Source organism: Coregonus clupeaformis, chromosome 14, assembly GCF_020615455.1.
Source record: "Coregonus clupeaformis isolate EN_2021a chromosome 14, ASM2061545v1, whole genome shotgun sequence".
NCBI classification, from domain to species: domain Eukaryota; kingdom Metazoa; phylum Chordata; class Actinopteri; order Salmoniformes; family Salmonidae; genus Coregonus; species Coregonus clupeaformis.
In genome coordinates, this window is record NC_059205.1 from 34,834,972 (window position 1) to 34,853,843 (window position 18,872).

At 44.3% G+C, this 18,872-nt stretch overlaps 1 protein-coding gene across 2 annotated transcripts in view; it reads left to right on the forward strand.

Annotated features, from left to right (window-relative positions):
• Nucleotides 1–18,872, forward strand: part of LOC121580980 (dipeptidyl aminopeptidase-like protein 6) — a 146,036-nt gene that overhangs the window by 78,375 nt on the left and 48,789 nt on the right. For both annotated transcript variants that reach the window (XM_041896235.2, XM_041896236.2), the window contains exons 2-3: nucleotides 13,174–13,288; nucleotides 15,265–15,363. In XM_041896235.2, the coding sequence (XP_041752169.2) occupies nucleotides 13,174–13,288; nucleotides 15,265–15,363 (214 nt within the window). The remainder of the gene's footprint in view (nucleotides 1–13,173; nucleotides 13,289–15,264; nucleotides 15,364–18,872) is intronic.

Here is an 18,872-nt window from a genome sequence, read left to right on the forward strand (position 1 = left end):
TGTGCGCAACTGCACACCACTACATTGGCAAGACAAAAACTACAGGAAAGATGGTCGCGATGTTAGGATTTTGTAAGTAATGTAGTGTACACCTGGCTTCACCTGTAACCTTGACGCCAGGCTCTCAAAGACTCTCTTCAAAGTGTTTAAAAGTGTTTGAGTGTTCAAAATGGACGATTGGTTGTAATAAATTCTCACCTGAACCTTTGCAGTGTACTGTACAGTCGTGGTCAAAGGTTTTGAGAATGACACAAGTATTGGTCTTCACAAAGTTTGCTGCTTCAGTGTTTTTAGATATTTTTGTCAGATGTTACTATGGTATACTGAAGTATAATTACAAGCATTCCATAAGTGTCAAAGGCTTTTATTGACAATTACATTAAGTTTATGCAAAGAGTCAATATTTGCAGTGTTGACCCTTCTTTTTCAAGACCTCTGCAATCCGCCCTGGCATACTGTCAATTAACTTCTGGGCCACATCCTGACTGATGGCAGCCCATTCTTGCATAATCAATGCTTGGAGTTTGTCAGAATTTGTGGGTTTTTGTTTGTCCACCCGCCTCTTGAGGATTGACCACAAGTTCTCAATGGGATTAAGGTTTGGGGAGTTTCCTGGCCATGGGCCCAAATTTTGAAGTTTTGTTCCCCGAGCCACTTGGTTATCACTTTTGCCTTATGGCAAGGTGCTCCATCATGCTGGAAAAGGCATTGTTCTTCACCAAACTGTTCTTGGATGGTTGGGAGAAGTTGCTCTCGGAGGATGTGTTGGTACCATACTTTATTCATGGCTGTGTTCTTAGGCAAAATTGTGAGTGAGCCCACTCCCTTGGCTGAGAAGCAACCCCACACATGAATGGTCTCAGGATTCTTTACTGTTGGCATGACACAGGACTGATGGTAGCGCTCACCTTGTCTTCTCCGGACAAGCTTTTTTCCTGATGCCCCAAACAATCGGAAAGGGGATTCATCAGAGAAAATGACTTTACCCCAGTCCTCAGCAGTCCAATCCCTGTACCTTTTGCAGAATATCAGTCTGTCCCTGATGTTTTTCCTGGAGAGAAGTGGCTTCCTGGCTGCCCTTCTTGACACCAGGCCATCCTCCAAAAGTCTTTGCCTCACTGTGCATGCAGATGTACTCACACCTGCCTGCTGCCATTCCTGAGCAAGCTCTGCACTGGTGGTGCCCCGATCCCGCAGCTGAATCAACTTTAGGAGACGGTCCTGGCGCTTGCTGGACTTTCTTGGGCACCCTGACGCCTTCTTCACAACAATTGAACCTCTCTCCTTGAAGTTCTTGATGATCCGATAAATGGTTGATTTAGGTACAATCTTACTAGCAGCAATATCCTTGCCTGTGAAGCCCTTTTTGTGCAAAGCAATGATGACGGCACGTGTCTCCTTGCAGGTAACCATGGTTAACAGAGGAAGAACAATGATTTCAAGCACCACCCTCCTTTTAAAGCTTCCAGTCTGTTATTCTAACTCAATCAGCATGACAGAGTGATCTCCAGCCTTGTCCTCGTCAACACTCTCACCTCTGTTAATGAGAGAATCACTGACATGATGTCAGCTGGTCCTTTTGTGGCAGGGCTGAAATGCAGTGGAAATGTTTTTTGGGGAATTAAGTTCATTTTCATGGCAAAGAGGGACTTTGCAATTAATTGCAATTCATCTGATCACGCTTCATAACATTCTGGAGTATGTGCAAATTGCCATCATAAAAACTGAGACAGCAGACTTTGAGAAAATTCATATTTGTGTCATTCTCAACACTTTTGACCACGGCTGTAGATATCTATGGGCTTTGATCTGTACATTTGATCTGCAGACCATTATTCATTTGTTTATTCCTTGCGGAGGTCAGAGGGCAGCAGACAGTGATTTCCTGATGAATCCACAGTTGGGGCTTTTCCATTAGGAGGTGATAACACAGGCAGATTAATTTCCTCTATCTCAGACTCCAGCCTTATCTCACTATCAGTTTAATATGTGGGAGATGCCTCCGCAGCAGCAATAATATAGGAAACTGCAGCTGTTACACACATGCAAACACATGCAAACACACACACACACACACACACACTAGGGTTGGCACAATACAGTGGCTTGCGAAAGTATTCACCCCCCTTGGCATTTTTCCTATTTTGTTGCCTTAAAACCTGGAATTAAAATGGATTTTTTGTATCATTTGATTTACACAACATGCCTACCACTTTGAAGATGCAAAATATTTTTTTTGGTGAAACAATCAAGAAATAAGACAATGCAAAACAGAAAACTTGAGCGTGCATAATTTAATGGTGCTCCTTTCAGAACAGGTGTATATATACTGAGATCATGTGACAGATCATGTAACACTTAGATTGCACACAGGTGGACTTTATTTAACTAATTATGTGACTTCTGAAGGTAATTGGTTGCAACAGATCTTATTTAGGGGCTTCATAGCAAAAGGGGTGAATACATATGCACGCACCACTTTTCCGTTATTTATCTTTTAGAATTTTCTGAAACAAGTTATTTTTTTCATTTCACTTCACCAATTTGGACTATTTTGTGTATGTCCATTACATGAAATCCAAATAAAAATCCATTTAAATTACAGGTTGTAATGCAACAAAATAGGAAAAACGCGAAGGGGGATGAATACTTCCCACGGGGGGCCAGTATAAAAAATATATGTATTCACTAACTGTATGTCGCTCTGGATAAGAGCGTCTGCTAAATGACTAAAATGTAAATGTAAATACTTTTGCAAGGCACTGTACCAGTATCGCGATACGCAGAAGTATCATGGCAAGGAAACAAAACATGAAGCAGATTTAAGGGCAACTCCACCACTTTTCAACCTCATTTTTAATATCTCCAGCCACAATACCAATGTCAATACATGTGAAATAGCACATTTTTTAGTTTTGTAGAAAAATAAATTATACCGATGACATCATTAAAAGGTTAAACATTTTAAAAACTGTGATTTTAAAACACTATGAGATTCACAGTGAGGTGGGGAGCAAGAAAATACCCTCCCTTGGGCCAGAAACTCATTGCAGGTTTTGAAAATCACTGTCAGTGTTCGGGAAGCTACTCTGAAAATAGTTTACCAAGCTATCAATTACTTCACACTGGAAGAAGTTAAGCTACACTAAAGCTATCCTTAAGAAAAATATAGTTTACTTTACTAAAGTTACTTAGAATAATTTTTTCACTACATGTGTACTTCATGAAAAAATATAATATCTTAATCTGAAATGTCATAGATGACAAATTGCAGGAACAGATCACTCTGTAGTCAGATGTTAACAGAAGTGATTTAGCCTACAGAAAATGAGAATTAGGCACACAAAAAGAGTTTCAAGTGAGAATTAGGCAGGTCCATATTTTATTTTTGCAAAGAAATTAGTGTGTAGTTCCAGTAGTTAGCTACACTACATGGCAAAAAAAAGTAATTAACTACTGAAAACACTACCAAGATTTGAATTTAGTTCAACTACCACCAAGCTACTGCAAAATTAAATTAAGTTACTAAATGAACATCAACACCATTATCCCAGTGTGGTGGCCGAACAACGATGCTGCAATGCTGTGTTGATAAGAAATCCGCTGACACTGTACTTTGATTATAAAGGTTTATTATATCAAAAGATTTCAGCATCAATTTACAGATTTCTGCAGAATCTGGAGAGCAACAAACCCGATCTCAAATATGATCACTCTCCTCGTCCCTTTGTTCAAACATGGTATATATCCTATGTAACACAAGATGGCGTGTTTTGAATAGACCAATCCCTGGCCTCCACATATCCCAATGTCCACCATCTTAGGGGGCCCCTATAGTAATACTTTCCAGATGTTTCAGCACAGCAGAGCAAAGTCCATTTAACCAACAATATGAAAACCTCAGCCAAAGCTATAAATGTTCAGATACTACACCAGAAACCCTACACCCACTCCAATTTGCATACCGCCCCAACAGATCCACAGATGATGCAATCTCTATTGCACTCCACACTGCCCTTTCCCACCTGGACAAAAGGAACACCTACGTGAGAATGCTATTCATTGACTACAGTGTTCAACACCATAGTGCCCTCAAAGTACATCACTAAGCTAAGGACCCTGGGACTTAACACCTCCCTCTGCAACTGGATCCTGGACTTCCTGATGGGCAGCCCCCAGGCCATAAGTGTAGGTAACAACACATCTGCCACACTGATCCTCAACACGGGGGCCCCTCAGGGGTGCGTGCTCAGTCCCCTCCTGTACTCCCTGTTCACCCATGACTGCATGGCCAGGCACGACTCCAACACCATCATTAAGTTTGCCGACGACACAACAGCGGTAGGCCTGATCACCGACAACGATGAGACAGCCTATAGGGAAAAGGTCAGAGACCTGGCCGTGTGGTGCCAGGATAACAACCTCTCCCACAATGTGATCAAGACAAAGGAGATAATTGTGGACTACAGGAAAAAGAAGAGGACCGAGCATGCCCCCATTCTCATCGACGTGGCTGTAGTGGAGCAGGTTGAGAGCTTCAAGTTCCTTGGTGTCCACATCACCAACAAACTATCATGGTCCAAACATACCAAGACAGTCGTGAAGAGGGCACGACAAAGCCTATTCCCCCTTAGGAGACTGAAAAGATTTGGCATGGGTCCTCAGATCCTCAAAAAGTTATACAGCTGCACCATCGAGAGCATCCTGACTGGTTGCATCACTGCCTGGTATGGCAACTGCTCGGCCTCCGACTGCAAGGCACTACAGAGGGTAGTGCGTACGGCCCAGTACATCACTGGGGCCAAGCTTCCTGCCATCCAGGACCTTTATACCAGGCGGTGTCAGAGGAAGGCCCTCAAAATTGTCAAAGACTCAAGCCACCGTAGTCATAGATTGCTCTCTCTGCTGCCGCACGGCAAGCGGTACTGGAGCGCCAAGTTCAGTTCCAAAAGGCTTCTTAACAGCTTCTACCCCCAAGCCATAAGACTCCTGAACAGCTAATCAAATGGCTACCCGGGCTATTTGCCTTCTTAATGTGTTTGAGCCAATCAGTTGTGTTGTGACAAGGTAGGAGTGATATACAGAAGGTAGCCCTATTTGGTAAAAGACCAAGTCCATATTATGGAAAGAACAGCTCAAATAAGCAAAGAGACAGTCCATCATTACTTTAAGACATGAAGGTCAGTCAATCAGGATATATATATATTTTTTTGTCATTTAGGAGACGCTCTTATACAGAGCAACTTACAGTTAGTGAGTGCATACATTTTTTTTTCTTCATACTGGCCCCCCGTGGGAATCAAACCCACAACCCTGGCGTTGCAAACGCCATACTCTACCAACTGAGCTACACAGGACTTTCAAGAACTACAGTGGGGAAAACAAGTATTTAGTCAGCCACCAATTGTGCAAGTTCTCCCACTTAAAAAGATGAGAGAGGCCTGTAATTTTCATCATAGGTACACGTCAACTATGACAGACAAAATGAGGAAGAAAAATCCAGAAAATCACATTGTAGGATTTTTAAAGAATTTATTTGCAAATTATGGTGGAAAATAAGTATTTGGTCAATAACAAAAGTTTCTCAATACTTTGTTATATACCCTTTGTTGGCAATGACACAGGTCAAACATTTTCTGTAAGTCTTCACAAGGTTTTCACACACTGTTGCTGGTATTTTGGCCCATTCCTCTATGCAGATCTCCTCTAGAGCAGTGATGTTTTGGGGCTGTCGCTGGGCAACACAGACTTTCAAGTCCCTCCAAAGATTTTCTATGGGGTTGAGATCTGGAGACTGGCTAGGCCACTCCAGGACCTTGAAATGCTTCTTACGAAGCCACTCCTTCGTTGCCCGGGCGGTGTGTTTGGGATCATTGTCATGCAGAAAGACCCAGCCACGTTTCATCTTCAATGCCCTTGCTGATGGAAGGAGGTTTTCACTCAAAATCTCACGATACATGGCCCCATTCATTCTTTCCTTTACACGGATCAGTCGTCCTGGTCCCTTTGCAGAAAAACAGCCCCAAAGCATGATGTTTCCACCCCCATGCTTCACAGTAGGTATGGTGTTCTTTGGATGCAACTCAGCATTATTTGTCCTCCAAACACGACGAGTTATATTTTGGTTTCATCTGACCATATGACATTCTCCCAATCCTCTTCTGGATCATCCAAATGCACTCTAGCAAACTTCAGACGGGCCTGGACATGTACTGGCTTAAGCAGGGGGACACGTCTGGCACTGCAGGATTTGAGTCCCTGGCGGCGTAGTGTGTTACTGATGGTAGGCTTTGTTACTTTGGTCCCAGCTCTCTGCAGGTCATTCACTAGGTCCCCCCGTGTGGTTCTGGGATTTTTGCTCACCGTTCTTGTGATCATTTTGACCCCACAGGGTGAGATCTTGCGTGGAGCCCCAGATTGAGGGAGATTATCAGTGGTCTTGTATGTCTTCCATTTCCTAATAATTGCTCCCACAGTTGATTTCTTCAAACCAAGCTGCTTACCTATTGCAGATTCAGTCTTCCCAGCCTGGTGCAGGTCTACAATTTTGTTTCTGGTGTCCTTTGACAGCTCTTTGGTCTTGGCCATAGTGGAGTTTGGAGTGTGACTGTTTGAGGTTGTGGACAGGTGTCTTTTATACTGATAACAAGTTCAAACAGGTGCCATTAATACAGGTAACGAGTGGAGGACAGATGAGCCTCTTAAAGAAGAAGTTACAGGTCTGTGAGAGCCAGAAATCTTGCTTGTTTGTAGGTGACCAAATACTTATTTTCCACCATAATTTGCAAATAAATTCATTAAAAATCCTACAATGTGACTTTCAGGATTTTTTTTTCTCAATTTGTCTGTCATAGTTGACGTGTACCTATGATGAAAATTACAGGCCTCTCTCATCTTTTTAAGTGGCAGAACTTGCACAATTGGTGGCTGACTAAATCATTTTTTTCCCCACTGTATGTACGGTTCTTCAAGTGCAGTCGCAAAAATCATCAAGCGCTATGATGAAACTGGCTCTCAAGAGGACCGCGACAGGAATGGAAGACCCAGAGTTAACTCTGCTGCAGAGGATAAGTTCATTAGAGTTACCAGCCTAAAAAATTGCAGCCCAAATAAATGCTTTACGGAGTTCAAGTAACAGACACATCTCAATATCAACTGTTCAGAGGGGACTGTGTGAATCAGGCCTTCATGGTCGAATTGCTGCAAAGAAACCACTAATAAAGGACACCAATAATATGAAGAGACCTGCTTGGGCCAAGACATACGAGCAATGGACAATAGACTGGTGGAAATGTGTCCTTTGGTCTGGAGTCCAAATTTGAGATTTCTGGTTCCAACAGCCATGTCTTTGTGAGACACGGTGTGGGTGAACGGATTATCTCTGCATGTGTATTTCCCACCGTAAAGCATGGAGGAGGAGGTGTTATTGTGTGGGGGTGCGTTGCTGGTGACACTGTCTGCGATTTATTTAGAATTCAAGTTACACTTAACCAGCATGCCTACCACAGCATTCTACAACGATACGCCATCACATCTGGTTTGGGCTTAGTGGGACTATAATTTGTTTTTCAACAGGACCATGACCCAACACACCTCCAGGCTGTGTAAGGGCTATTTTACCAAGAATGAGAGTGATGGAGTGCTGCATCAGATGACCTGGCCTCCACAATCCCCCGACCTCAACTGAATTGAGATGGTTTGGGATGAGTCGGACGGCAGAGTGAAGGAAAAGCAGCCAACAAGTGCTCAGCATATGTGGGAACTCCTTCAGGACTGTTGGAAAAGCATTCCAGGTAAAGCTGGTTGAGAGAATTCTAAGAGTGTGCAAAGCTGTCATCAAGGCAAACGGTGGCTATTTAAAGATTTTAAAATATAAAATATACTTTGATTTGTTTAACACTTTTTTGTTTACTACATGATTTCATATGTGTTATTTCATAGTTTTGATGTCTTCACTATTATTATACAATGTAGAAAATAGTAAAAATTAAGAAAAACCAATGAATGAGTAGGTGTGTCCAAACTTTTGACTCGTAGTGTACATGTACATATTACCTAAATTACCTCAACTAACCTGTGCCCCCACACTCTGTAACGGTACCCCCTGTATATAGCCTCTCTACTGTTATTTTACTGCTGCTCTTTAATTATTTAAACATTTAATTTTTTACTTATCTATTTTTAACTTAACACTTATTTTTCTTAAAACTGCATTGTTGGTTAAGGGCTTGTAGGTAAGCATTTCACTGTAAGGTCTACACCTGTTTTATTCGGCGCATGTGAAAAATACAAATTGATTTGATGTAGTTCACTACTCCCCAACACTGATCATAGTTTTTTACTTTTAATCCTACCGTGTGATGTCACAGAGAAGCATTTTTTAGGCCCTTTCTTCTTATCTTTTTAACTACAGATCATAGAAACGTGCTGTTTTCACATATGTAGACACTGGTTTGGTGGAGAGGCTGAATATGAGGTTGAAAAATGGCCCTTTCATTTCTTGAGGAAAACAGTCCTAATGTTGGGAAAAACAGCCTTATGGTGTCACTCAAATCAAATCAAATCAATTTTTATCTGTCACATACACATGTTTAGTAGATGTTATAGTGGGTGTAGCGAAACGCTAGTGCTTCTAGCTCCGACAGTGCAGTAATATCTAACAAGTAATATCTAACAATTTCGCAACATATACCCAATACACACAAAACTAGTAAGGAATGGGATTTAAGAATATATACATATATGGACAAGCAATGACAGAGCGGCATGGACTAAGATACCATAGAATATTATAAAATAGAATGCAGTATATACATATGAGATGAGTAGTGCAAGATATGTAAACATTATTAAAGTGAATAGTGTTCCATTTCTTAAAGTGGCCAGTGATGTCAATAGGCAGCAGCAGCCTCTAATGTGCTAGTGATGGCTATTTAACAGTCTGATGGCCTTGAGATAGAAGCTGTTTTTCATTCTCTTGGTCCCAGCTTTGATGCACCTGTACTGACCTCGACTTCTGGATGATAGCGGGGTGAACAGGCAGTGGCTCGGGTGGTTGATGTCCTTGATGATCTTTTTGGTCTTTCTGTGACATCTGGTGCTGTATGTGTCTTGGAGGGAGGGTAGTTTGCCCCAGGTAATGCGTTCGGCAGACCGCACCACCCTCTGGAGAGCCCTGCGGTTGTGGGCGGTGCAGTTGCCGTACCAGGCGGTGATACAGCCCGACAGGATGCTCTCAATTGTGCATCTGTAAAAGTTTGTGAGGGTTTTAGGTGCTAAGCCAAATTTCTTCAGCCTCCTGAGGTTGAAGAGGCTCTGTTGCGCCTTCTTCACAACACTGTCTGCGTGGGTGAACCATTTCAGTTTGTCGGTGATGTGTACGCCAAGGAACTTGAAGCGTTCCACCTTCTCCACTGCAGTCCCGTCGATGTGGATAGGGGGGTGCACCCTCTGCTGTTTCCAAAAGTCCACGATCATCTCCTTTGTTTTGTTCATGTTGAGTGAGAGGTTATTTTCCTTGCACCACACTCCCAGAGCCCTCACCTCCTCCCTGTAGGCGGTCTCGTCATTGTTGGTAATCAAGCCTACGACTGTTGTGTCGTCTGCAAACTTGATGATTGAGTTGGAGGCATGCTTGGCCACGCAGTCATGGGGGAACAGGGAGTACAGGAGGGGGCTGAGCACGCACCCTTGTGGGGCCCCAGTGTTGAGGATCAGCGAAGTGGAGATGTTGTTTCCTACCTTCACCACCTGGGGGCGGCCCGTCAGGAAGTCCAGGACCCAGTTGCACAGGGCGGGGTTCAGACCCAGGGCCTCGAGCTTAATGATGAGCTTGGAGGGTACTATGGTGTTGAATGCTGAGCTATAGTCAATGAACAGCATTCTTAAAAAAGGTATTCCTCTTGTCCAGATGGGATAGGGCAGTGTGCAGTGTGATGGCGATTGCATCGTCTGTGGATCTATTGGGGCGGTATGCAAATTGGAGTGGGTCTAGGGTGACAGGTAAGGTAGAGGTGATATGATCCTTGACTCTCAAAGCACTTGATGATGACAGAGGTGAGTGCTACAGGGCGATAGTCATTTAGTTCAGTTACCTTTGCTTTCTTGGGTACAGGAACAATGGTGGCCATCTTGAAGCATGTGGGAACAGCAGACTGGGAAAGGGAGAGATTGAATATGTCTGTAAATACACCAGCCAGCTGGTCTGCGCATGCTCTGAGGACGCGGCTAGGGATGCTGGCAGCCTTGCGGGGGTTAACATGCTTAAATGTCTTAATCACATCAGCCACGGAGAAGGAGAGGCCACAGTCATTGGTAGTGGGCCTCATCAGTGGCACTGCGGGCAAAGATGGTGTTTAGCTTGTCTCGAAGCGAGGCGTCGGTGTCGGCGACGTGGCTGGTTTTACTTTTGTAGTCCGTGATTGTCTGTAGACCCTGCCACATACGTCTCGTGTCTGAACCGTTGAATTGCAACTCCACTTTGTCTCTATACTGATGTTTTGTCAGTTTAATTGCCTTGCGGAGTGAGTAGCTACACTGTTTGTATTCTGCCATATTCCCAGTTACCTTGCCATGGTTGAATGTGGTGGTTCGCGCTTTCAGATTTGTGCGTATGCTGCCATCTATCCACGGTTTCTGGTTAGGGTAGGTTTTAATAGTCACAGTGGGCACAACATCACCTATACACTTCCTGATAAACTCAGTCACCGTTTCAGTGTATACGTCTAAATTATTTTCAGAAGCTACCCGGAACATATCCCAGTCCGGGTGATCAAAACAATCTTGAAGCGTGGATTCCAATTGGTCAGACCAGCGTTGAATAGTCCTTCGCACGGGTACTTCCTGTTTGAGTTTCTGCCTATAGGAAGGGAGAAGCAAAATGGAGTCGTGGTCAGATTTGCCGAAAGGAGGGCGGGGGAGGGCCTTATAACCATCCTGGAAGTTCGAATAGCAATGGTTGAGGATTTTAGTAGCGCGAGTACAACAGTCGATATGTTGATAGAACTTCGGCAGCCTAGTCCTCATATTTGCTTTGTTAAAATCCCCGGCTACAATAAATGCTGCCTCAGGATATTTGGTTTCCAGTTTGCATAAGATCCAGTGAAGTTCTTTGAGGGCCGTCGTGTTATCGGCTTGAGGGGGGATATACACGGCCGTGACTATAACTGAAGAAAATTATCTTGGGAGATAATACGGTCTGCATTTGATTGTGAGATATTCTAGGTCGGGTGAACAGAAGGACTCGAGTTCCTCTATGTTACTACAATTACACCAATAGTCGTTAATCATGAAACACACACCTCCACCCTTCTGCTTCCCGGAGAGATATTTATTCCTGTCTGCGCGATGAACTGAGAACCCATCTGGCTGGACCGATTCCGACAGAATATCCCAAGAGATCCATGTTTCCATGAAACAGAGGATGTTACAGGCCTTGATGTCTCTCTGGAAGGAAATCCTTGCCTGTAGTTCGTCGAGCTTGTTAACCAAAGACTGAACATTAGCGAGTAGAATACTTGGAAGCGGTGGGTGGTGTGCGTGCCTCCTAAGTCGAACAAGCAGGCCGCTCCAAGTGCCTCTCCTCCGCCGGCGATGTTTTGGGTCAGCCACTGGAATCAGGTCAGTTGCACTGGGGAAAGCAAACAAAGGATCTGCTTCGGGAAAGTCGTATTCCTGGTCGTAATGCTGGTGAGTTACCGCCGCTCTGATATCCAATAGTTTTTCCCGGCTGTATGTAATGATGCAAAACACTTTCTGAGCTAATAATGTAATAAATAATACATAAAAAAACAAAATTCTGCAAAGTTTCCTAAGAGCTATAGCACACAATATTTTACATAAAGGTTTTAAAGAACCTTAGAGTTTGGTCGCTTCGTGTTCTTTTTTTCTGCCAAGGTAAATCTGGTATCGTGGTATCGCAATGCTTGTACCGTGACAACCCTAACACACACACATGCATGAGTCACTACCACCACCATGGCCTCATACGGAAAGATGCAGAGCAACACTGATCCATATTGATCCAGAGCTGTTGATTGCCTTGTTCCCAATTAAGCCTGATCTCTATCTGCCCACGGTGACATGCTATGCTCCAGCCACTGCTCAGAGCTCAGTGGAGGGGAGAGAGACATAGACCCTAATGACGAGACACTGTGCAGGGTCCAAGAGTACTGGCTCTCTGCATGACAACGTCTAGCCTATTTCCAGATCTCTGCGATATCTGTGCTTTAGCCAACTCTGTTGTCATGCCTTGATAGTCAGAGGAATTGACTAAAGCACTTTCAGAACTGGAACCAAGCTAGAATCAGCCTTGGATACCAACAGATATAGTAGCAATCCAACAGATAGTCTTTCCCTTAACCCTGATTCACCTATAAGACACTCACACTTGTCTCATGAACCAATCTCCATTTTGGTTTACCACAACTATCAATGAATAGGGTGTCTAATATCATGCTGGTCTTTTTATATGAGCAAATGAGATGGTGTAACCGTGCAGTGAAGTATCTGCTTCAGCGTACATTCGATTGGCAGTCTTATTGGGTAACCGATACAGCCACTGCACCACCATAGGGGTATAGTTAGGTTTTGTACGTCATGTGGATTTGACTGTATGTGTTTAGCGTAATAGGGTTGATAGACCATCTAGCATCTGTTTGGCTTTGCCTGTAGAAGAGGAGAGGCTTATTATTTTGCTCACTCTCTGTTCCTGTTGTCTCAAATAGGAGCACATACAGTACCAGTCCAACAGACAGAGATGCAGAGGCTCCTCCTGAGTAAGGAACCATGGGCTACTGTAAGACCATAATAGAGGATGATTGTAAAAGCTGCAGTATAGTGATCTGTCATACAGAGAGAGTGGGAAGGGAACTGTGTAAAGGTATCGCAGAAGCCTCGGGTGAAATACTTTGGGGATGTGCTCAGGTTCTCTGGATCTCCCAACGCAGTACATGTTAACAAAAGGAACTGTCTTCAGCGTATTCTTGTTTTTTCCTGTCATTTCCACCTTCAGAGCTTATTTTGTCACTTAGATTCCCACTAGTTTCTTTCAACAGCTTTGTGGCTGAGAGCCTATCTCAGGAGTACTGCAGTAGTAACACAAACAGTCAGTGCCTCCCCTCCTTTCCCCCCATTGACCCTATTAGCTCTAATGTGTGTGTGTTTGTGTTGCAGGACCTGGTGGGCAGTGCACCTCCACAGAGGAACTGGAAGGGGATAGTCATCGCCCTGCTGGTCATCTGCATCATCTTGTCTCTGATCGTCACCTCTGTCATCGTGCTCACCCCAAGTACGTAACACATAAAGCTGCATACACTTTTACACTCAGCTACTGTACACTACAAACAGCACAACATACTCCTACAGATTATTCTTAATTTGAGCTAGTTTTCTACAGCAGGAACAATTATACTGCAGCAACAGGAAATGTGAATTATTATGTGGTTTATAATTTATGGACATTTTGTAGGGTCTGACACATTTTTCGTAATGGAAATCAAGTCTGAAATTTCAAAGTGTAAATTACCAACTTCAGAAGTATTTTTAAACCTCAAATACAGTACAAGTAAAAAACATCAAATTAAGATCTTACATCTGTAAAAACACAAGCACACTCAGCTATATTAGAATAGAAACACACTTAGAAACACCCATTACAATTGGCTAGATTACACCACACACACATCAGATACGTAACACTGCAGACACAGCATCACTTCCCAAACAAATTTAGTAAGCATCCGTCAAGATGTATGACAGAAGAGGCAGGAAGCTGCAAACGTTGTTACAGTGGCAATCAGCAGTTGAAACAATAACAAAGCGACTCCCAGCCACTGTTTAGCTAAAAAGCTGCAGGATGGGTCTGGAGAAATGTAACCACTCTCAAATACATAGACAGAGCTATGGATGCAAGGACTGACCAGCCATGATATGAAAATGATCGTTTTGATCATGTTTTGAGGCTATGCAGTGTTTGTTTACATTTACTTTGTATAAAAACATTGTAGTAAAACAAGCTTATATTTTGGGTTCTGGTGGGGTACGACAGTTGAACTAAGCTCATGAGGCATTTATCAGTTATATTCTTCAGGAATCAACGGGTACATATCATTAATGTATAAGTCCAAAAATAGATGTAGCAACTGCAGATTGCCCCTTTAAATCAAGTCATACTCATACCTGAGTCAGGCCGCCAAATGAAAACTTCTAGTTAGATTGAGAGGGATTACAATTGGCCTTGCTAGCAGACAGCCCAGTGGGTAATTTCAATTCATAAGCCCATTCATTCATAGACAGCCAGGAGTAGAGAAGTTGATGGTGAGATGTGTCAGCTTGGAGATTGCATATTGGTTTTTCACAGAGACGAGGTGAGGTCATCCTCTCGCAAGGTAATGAGTATTTAATGTATAACGCCATTCAGTGTCGTTTAATGGATATTATTATGCAGCACTAGCTCTAGTCATTTGTATAATTGGCAGTGCATCAGAGGTGCTATTTTCCTCATGTTGGGAATGAGTCCCTCTCCATGGTCATTTAGCAAAGATGAAGAGAATTTGCAAAAGTATAGATTTGCAAAGGCACTGACTGTATAGCTCCCAGACCGTGGGCATATGGGGTTGAAAGGCACACACACACACACACACTACCATCTCTATATAACTCAACCCTTTACCTCTGTTGTCTACCCTGTCTGGTCTTCAGTTTTGCTGTCAACTGCAGAAGGGATTGTGTAGCTGGGGGTAGAGGGAGTTATGGCTGCCTGAAAAACTGTCCAGGCTGCAGTAAATCAATGCTGGTGGATCAATAGAGAGCTACCCTGGGCCAAGTGTCTATTTCTCCTTTGTAACCTCTCCGTAATTGCTGTGCCAGTGAATTGGGAATTGCTGCTGGAAGTCCTACTATCTCCAGAGACAGAAACAGCATGTAATAGTCAGACTCTGCCAGATGTTTCCTGGCCTGTTTTTACGACCCCTCAGGCAACTTGTTGCAGGAGAATTAAAAAAATATAAATGTTTTTTAGAAATGGAAAATGCACTTCCCTGCAGCTGAAGGCTGCTCAAGTCACAAAGGCAGACTGTAAACGTATTACTATGTCAGAGTACTGACTGACTGACAGCAACCAGATAACAAAGATGGTCAGATCCCTTTTTTAGTTACAGGTAAGTCATGTGAATGAGAATTGAACTGTAACAGGATCATATTGCTGTAACTTATTAATTATGTCTTCTTCCATTATTTTGTTTTCTTGATATATTCCACTGGTAGTTGCAGATGATAGCCTTGCCCTCAAAAAGAAAGTCACCATCGAGGACATCTTTGGAGGAGATCTTCATGTGCATGACCCCGACGCTACATGGCTCAGCGGTGAGTTGCTATAGTTACACCCTGCCCTCTCACCCGCCACAAGAAACTGAACCTCACTCAGCACCAATGTTCCCTCTAAGCTGTGCTCGTACGCGGACACGCAGCTCCCCTCGGACTGCCGCGAAGAAGAAATATCAGCCCACGCAGAGAAGCACGAGATTGAACGTCACTCAACTTTCTAGAGTTTTCCCCTTTAGTTAACACTATCAACGTTTCGCTCTACTGTGAGAATTGTGCTCGAATCAATGCAATATTAGCCACTTTTAATGTAACATACCGAAACAAAACAAACTATGCAAGGGATTTTCTTGTAGGCAGAGCGCATTGGAGTAGGATTCTATTGCATTGCATGCAAGACTCAGGCCCATACTCTACACAGACTGGTGCGCCATAACCAATCAGAGCTGCAGTAGGCCTATATGCAAATAGGCATTGCCATATATGGATCTGTGCCATTCACTTTGAACTGGACTGTGTTTACAGTATGAGCGTCGTGAGTAGAACTGCTTGTTTTGAGATCAAATCGAAAGCTGCATGTAGCCATCTGTGCACATTAGTTCATATTCTTTGCTAGTTAGTGAGTTATTAGCCCAGTTATAGCTAATTTCTTGTCAATAATGGGGGAGGGGTTGCTTCCTACAAGAGCACAAAATGTGTGCATTTCTAGCCCTCTTTGAAAAGTGATTCAGGTAAAGAGCTTTTTTTTATGTCTTAAAGGGGCAGTGTTGTATTTTGAGACGGTCTTGAATAAGCAGACAGTAGGCAGTGGACTGTGTCCATAAAATGTATATAGTATGTATAAGATGGAAGGCCTAAGCGTTGTTGTTCACTAGTTTACTAAATTAGGGAAGGGGTGGTGGGGTTGGAAAGTAATAAAGGGAAATATATTTTTTAAACGGATATGTATACAGCTGTGGAAAGAATTAAGAGACCACTGCTAATTTTTCTTGAATCAGCATCTCTACATTACATTTACATTTACATTTACGTCATTTAGCAGACGCTCTTATCCAGAGCTACTTACAAATAGGTGCATTCACCTTATAGCCAGTGGGATAACCACTTGTTTTTTTTTTTTTATTGTGTTTTTTTTGGGGGGGGAGAGCAGCTCCGTCTTGCCGAGGTTCAGCTTGAGGTGGTGATCCGTCATCCATACTGATATGTCTGCCAGACATGCAGAGATGTCACCTGGTGCATTCACCTGGTTATCAGAAGGGGGAAAGGAGAAGATTAGTTGTGTGTCGTCAGCGTAGCAATGATAGGAGAGGCCATGTGAGGATATGACAGTGCCAAGTGACTTGGTGTATAGCGAGAATAGGAGAGGGCCTAGAACTGAGCCCTGGGGGACACCAGTGGTGAGAGCACGTGGTGCGGAGACAGCTTCTCGCCACGCCACTTGGTAGGAGCGACCGGTCAGGTAGGACGCAATCCAAGAGTGAGCCGCGCCGGAGATGCCCAGCTCGGAGAGGGTGGAGAGGAGGATCTGATGGTTCACAGTATCAAAGGCAGCAGACAGGTCTAGAAGGACAAGAGCAGAGGAGAGAGAGTTAGCTTTAGCAGTGCGGAGAGCCTCCGTGACACAGAGAAGAGCAGTCTCAGTTGAATGACCAGTCTTGAAACCTGACTGGTTTGGATCAAGAAGGTAATTCTGAGAGAGATAGCAAGAGAGTTGGCTAAAGACGGCACGCTCAATAGTTTTGGAGAGAAAAGAAAGAAGGGATACTGGTCTGTAGTTGTCGACATCAGAGGGATCGAGTGTTGGTTTTTTGAGAAGGGGTGCAACTCTCGCTCTCTTGAAGACGGAAGGGACATAGCCAGCGGTCAAGGATGAGTTGATCAGCGAGGTGAGGTAAGGGAGAAGGTCACCGGAGATGGTCTGGAGAAGAGAGGAGGGGATAGGGTCAAGCGGGCAGGTTGTTGGGCGGCCTGCCGTCACAAGTCGCAAGATTTTATCTGGAGAGAGAGGGGAGAAAGAAGTGAAAGCATAGGGTAGGGCAGTGTGAGCAGGACCAGCAGTGTCATTTGACTTAACAAACGAGGATCGGATGTCGTCAACCTTCTTTTCAAAATGGTTGACGAAGTCATCCACAGAGAGGGAGGAGGGGGATTCAGCAGGGAGGAGAATGTGGCAAAGAGCCTCCTAGGGTTAGAGGCGGATGCTTGGAATTTAGAGTGGTAGAAAGTGGCCTTAGCAGCAGAAACAGATGAAGAGAATGTAGAGAGGAGGGAGTGAAAAGATGCCAGGTCCGCAGGGAGTCTAGTTTTCTTCCATTTCCGCTCGGCTGCCCGGAGCCCTGTTCTGTGAGCTCGCAATGAGTCATCAAGCCACGGAGCTGGAGGGGAGGACCGAGCCGGCCGGGAGGATAGGGGACATAGAGAGTCAAAGGATGCAGAAAGGGAGGAGAGGAGGGTTGAGGAGGCAGAATCAGGAGATTGGAGGGAGAAGGCTTGAGCAGAGGGAAGAGATGATAGGATGGAAGAGGAGAGAGTAGCGGGAGAGAGAGAGCGAAGGTTGCGACGGCGCATTACCATCTGTGTAGGGGCAGAGTGAGTAGTGTTGGAGGAGAGGGAGAGATACAAAGTAGTGGTCGGAGACTTGGAGGGGAGTTGCAGTGAGGTTAGTAGAAGAACAGCATCTAGTGAAGATGAGGTCAAGCGTATTGCCTGCCTTGTGAGTAGGGGGGACGGTGAGAGGGTGAGGTCAAAAGAGGAGAGGAGTGGAAAGAAGGAGGCAGAGAGAAATGAGTCAAATGTAGACGTAGGGAGGTTGAAATCCCCCAGAACTGTGAGGGGTGAGCCATCCTCAGGAAAGGAACTTATCAAGGCGTCAAGCTCATTGATGAACTCTCCAAGGGAACCTGGAGGGCGATAGATGACAAGGATATTAAGCTTAAATGGGCTAGTGACTGTGACAGCATGGAATTCAAATGAGGAGATAGACAGATGGGTCAGGGGAAAAATTGAGAATGTCCACTTGGGAGAGATGAGGATTCCTGTGCCACCACCCCGCTGACCAGATGCTCTCGGGGTATGCGAGAACACATGGTCAGACGAGGAGAGAGCAGCAGGAGTAGCAATGTTTTCAGTGGTAATCCATGTTTCCGTCAGCGCCAAGAAGTCGAGGGACTGGAGGGTAGCATATGCTGAGATGAACTCTGCCTTGTTGGCAGCAGAATGGCAGTTCCAGAGGCTGCCTGAGACCTGGAACTCCACGTGGGTCGTGCGTGCAGGGACCACAAGGTTAGAGAGGCAGCAGCCACGCGGTGTGAGGCGTTTGTGTAGCCTGTGCGGAGAGGAGAGAACAGGGATAGGCAGAGGCATAGTTGACAGGCTGCAGCAGATGGCTACAATAATGCAGAGGAGATCGGAATGAAATGAACTAAACATCTGGGAAAGGAGAGAGCGGGGCCTCCCTCACCAAATATAACTCTCCCAACTTCCACCTCAGAAACTATAATTGTTGTAAACTACAGCGGTTCAATGTTTTCTAGGAATAGACTAACTTAGTT